The sequence below is a fragment of the Branchiostoma floridae genome, chromosome 12, assembly GCF_000003815.2.
Source record: "Branchiostoma floridae strain S238N-H82 chromosome 12, Bfl_VNyyK, whole genome shotgun sequence".
NCBI lineage: Eukaryota > Metazoa > Chordata > Leptocardii > Amphioxiformes > Branchiostomatidae > Branchiostoma > Branchiostoma floridae.
Genome location: NC_049990.1, coordinates 16,345,053 through 16,347,393, shown reverse-complemented (window position 1 = coordinate 16,347,393; position 2,341 = coordinate 16,345,053). Strand labels below are relative to the sequence as shown.

Sequence of the window (2,341 nt, the reverse complement as noted above, 5' to 3'; positions counted from 1 at the left end):
CACCCCCCCCCCCCCCGGGGCAAAATCGCTAGCGATCTCGCCCTCCCCGGCTAGTGATCTCGCCCCCTATCTCGCCCCCCTTTAGCGATTTGTCCCCCCCCCAAAAAAAACGGGTTTACATAACATTTTAGAAGTTGATTGGTATAAATCACAAAATGCAGTTTAAGAATGATAAAGTACACGAGTCTGATACATTACTCCATCCATAGTATGAATATTAACGTAATTACATGTTGATAAGACAGTTAAAGTTGTTTCGGACAAGGAGGGCTGGGTCCTTGTATTCCCAATTTTGCATATACTTGAGTCTCGACATAAGATGTATTTCATTGTATTCATCTGTCCTCAAGCAACCTATATATCTCCAATATGAAGTCTCTACCATGAATTGACCACAAAAGAAGCATGAAATGTCTTTATTACTTATGTAGATAAGGTATTCATTAGAATATCGCACATTGTGTTATATGCACCTAGCCTATGGGTATTTTCACCTCCAATATGACTGTTTTTCTAGTATTTAGAAACTCTATCTGGTGTTTTACTTAAGACTGGTACTTTATTAGTGGTTTTGTACCATTTCGCAACAGGTATATGAAATAGTGTTTATAATGAGAAACTATTATTCACTTGTGTTTTTGTTAGTGCTTTGGAAATGTTTCCTACACAAGATAGAAAATACTGTGACAAATTAAAAACATGTAGCTGACTTATTCCGTACCGTAGATGGTGTTGATTTATACGTTCGCGATAGCTCTGTCTTTTTCGTCAAAATGTGTATTTTTCATTTCAATGGCTTGTTTGCATCGAACCATATAGTATCGACTTTCGAGGTATAATATCTTCAGGTAATAAGGTGCCATATAGGTACCAGTTAACACACCATATACGTTACTCCCCAGGTGCAATATAGTACACGGTAGTGCAGCTAATATGTAGTAGCCAGTTGCTCTTGAGAACCCTCCGAGAAGCAATGTTCTTAAGGGGGACGAAAACACTGGTGGGTATGGGGTGGGGTGGGGGTGGCGAAAACGCTAAAGGGGGGCGAAAACACTAGTGATCTCGCCCCTGGGGACGGGGGGGGGAGATCTCGCCCCTGGGGACGGGGGGGGGGGCGAGATCGCTGTGACACCTGTCCAATAAGAAAAAACGTACCCACTTCTAGTACGTACACGTCTAATCAACAATATTAAAATGGGAAAGACAAGAGGACAGGTTTCAAGGTTGAGTTAATGACCATTTAGCCACATTTTACTGGAGCTACATCTCGTACTGGACATTAATATACCCAACTTTTACCAACAAGAACACAATATATTTAGTTTTACTGAGATTCGGTATATTTAACTGTATCTACACATTCATGATCGGCTGGTTTTGGGCATAAAAAGCATACAGTCAGGGCTGCCTAACTATCTGATTGCTACTCCTGCTTGTTTTTAGATTCCCGCAGTTCCCAGATGTACTCGTACTTCGGCCTCAACTTTCCGTTAGAAGCGATGGTGGCCTGTAAGGGATCGGGACAAAACATTATTTTTTTGCATTTTTGTTACCTTGAACTTGTCAGATGATTAAATATGTAGGGGTTAGAGAGTATGAGCAAGTTAGAATGAAAGTCAAAGTTTTACTTTATTGTAGCACCACTTTGCATGGCTAAGCCTGAATTGTGTTGGTGTGTACACGTACAGCAGATTAATTCAAAGTTTGTTATCACAGATTCTTACAAAGGTTTTCAATATGTTAGAACAAAAGGCAAGAAACACTGTTTAAAACTAATTACAAATGATTTTAAAAACATACTTTGAAGTTGTCTAACAATTTCACTTAAAATTGTGTTTACCCAGGGCAAGACCTTAAACAGGTAGATTAGAGGTTGAATTTGCTCAGATAACCCATGTGGTTACTTACATCCTTAAGAACAGATGAAGTAGAGGTTAAAGATGGGTCAGAGGTCCAATAGGTGGATTAGAGGTTGAATTTGCTAAGGTGACCCGCATGGTTACTTACATCCTGGAGGGTCTTGGAGAACAGGACGGCTTGGCTCTCAAAAGGTACCTCCGCCATGGAGTGGAGCTGCAAGAAGAGACACATATATGATATTAAATGATCAATGCTAAAACAGGTAAATATATAAATGACTGCTTTGTCATAAGAAAAAAAATGCCGAAACTCATAATTAGCCCCACTCGATTGTAGTACAATATCAATGATTTAGGCTAGCTCTTATTGTTCTTTAAATTAGAATGTCAAATTTCATTCTATATTCATAATCTGCATATGTACTATGTAGAAGGGAGTTTTTTTTATCTTGACTACATGTATATCATAGAAGAACTTTATT

At 39.0% G+C, this 2,341-nt stretch overlaps 1 protein-coding gene across 2 annotated transcripts in view; it reads right to left on the bottom strand.

Moving 5' to 3' along the window:
- Positions 1 to 1,216: 1,216 nt before the first annotated feature.
- LOC118427549 (alpha-aminoadipic semialdehyde synthase, mitochondrial-like) overlaps positions 1,217 to 2,341 on the bottom strand; it is an 11,403-nt gene continuing 10,278 nt past the window's right edge. For both annotated transcript variants that reach the window (XM_035837385.1, XM_035837386.1), the window contains exons 11-12: positions 2,008 to 2,073; positions 1,217 to 1,507 (exon numbers count right to left, since the gene is read on the bottom strand). In XM_035837385.1, the coding sequence (XP_035693278.1) occupies positions 1,424 to 1,507; positions 2,008 to 2,073 (150 nt within the window). In that variant the 3' untranslated portion in view covers positions 1,217 to 1,423. The remainder of the gene's footprint in view (positions 1,508 to 2,007; positions 2,074 to 2,341) is intronic.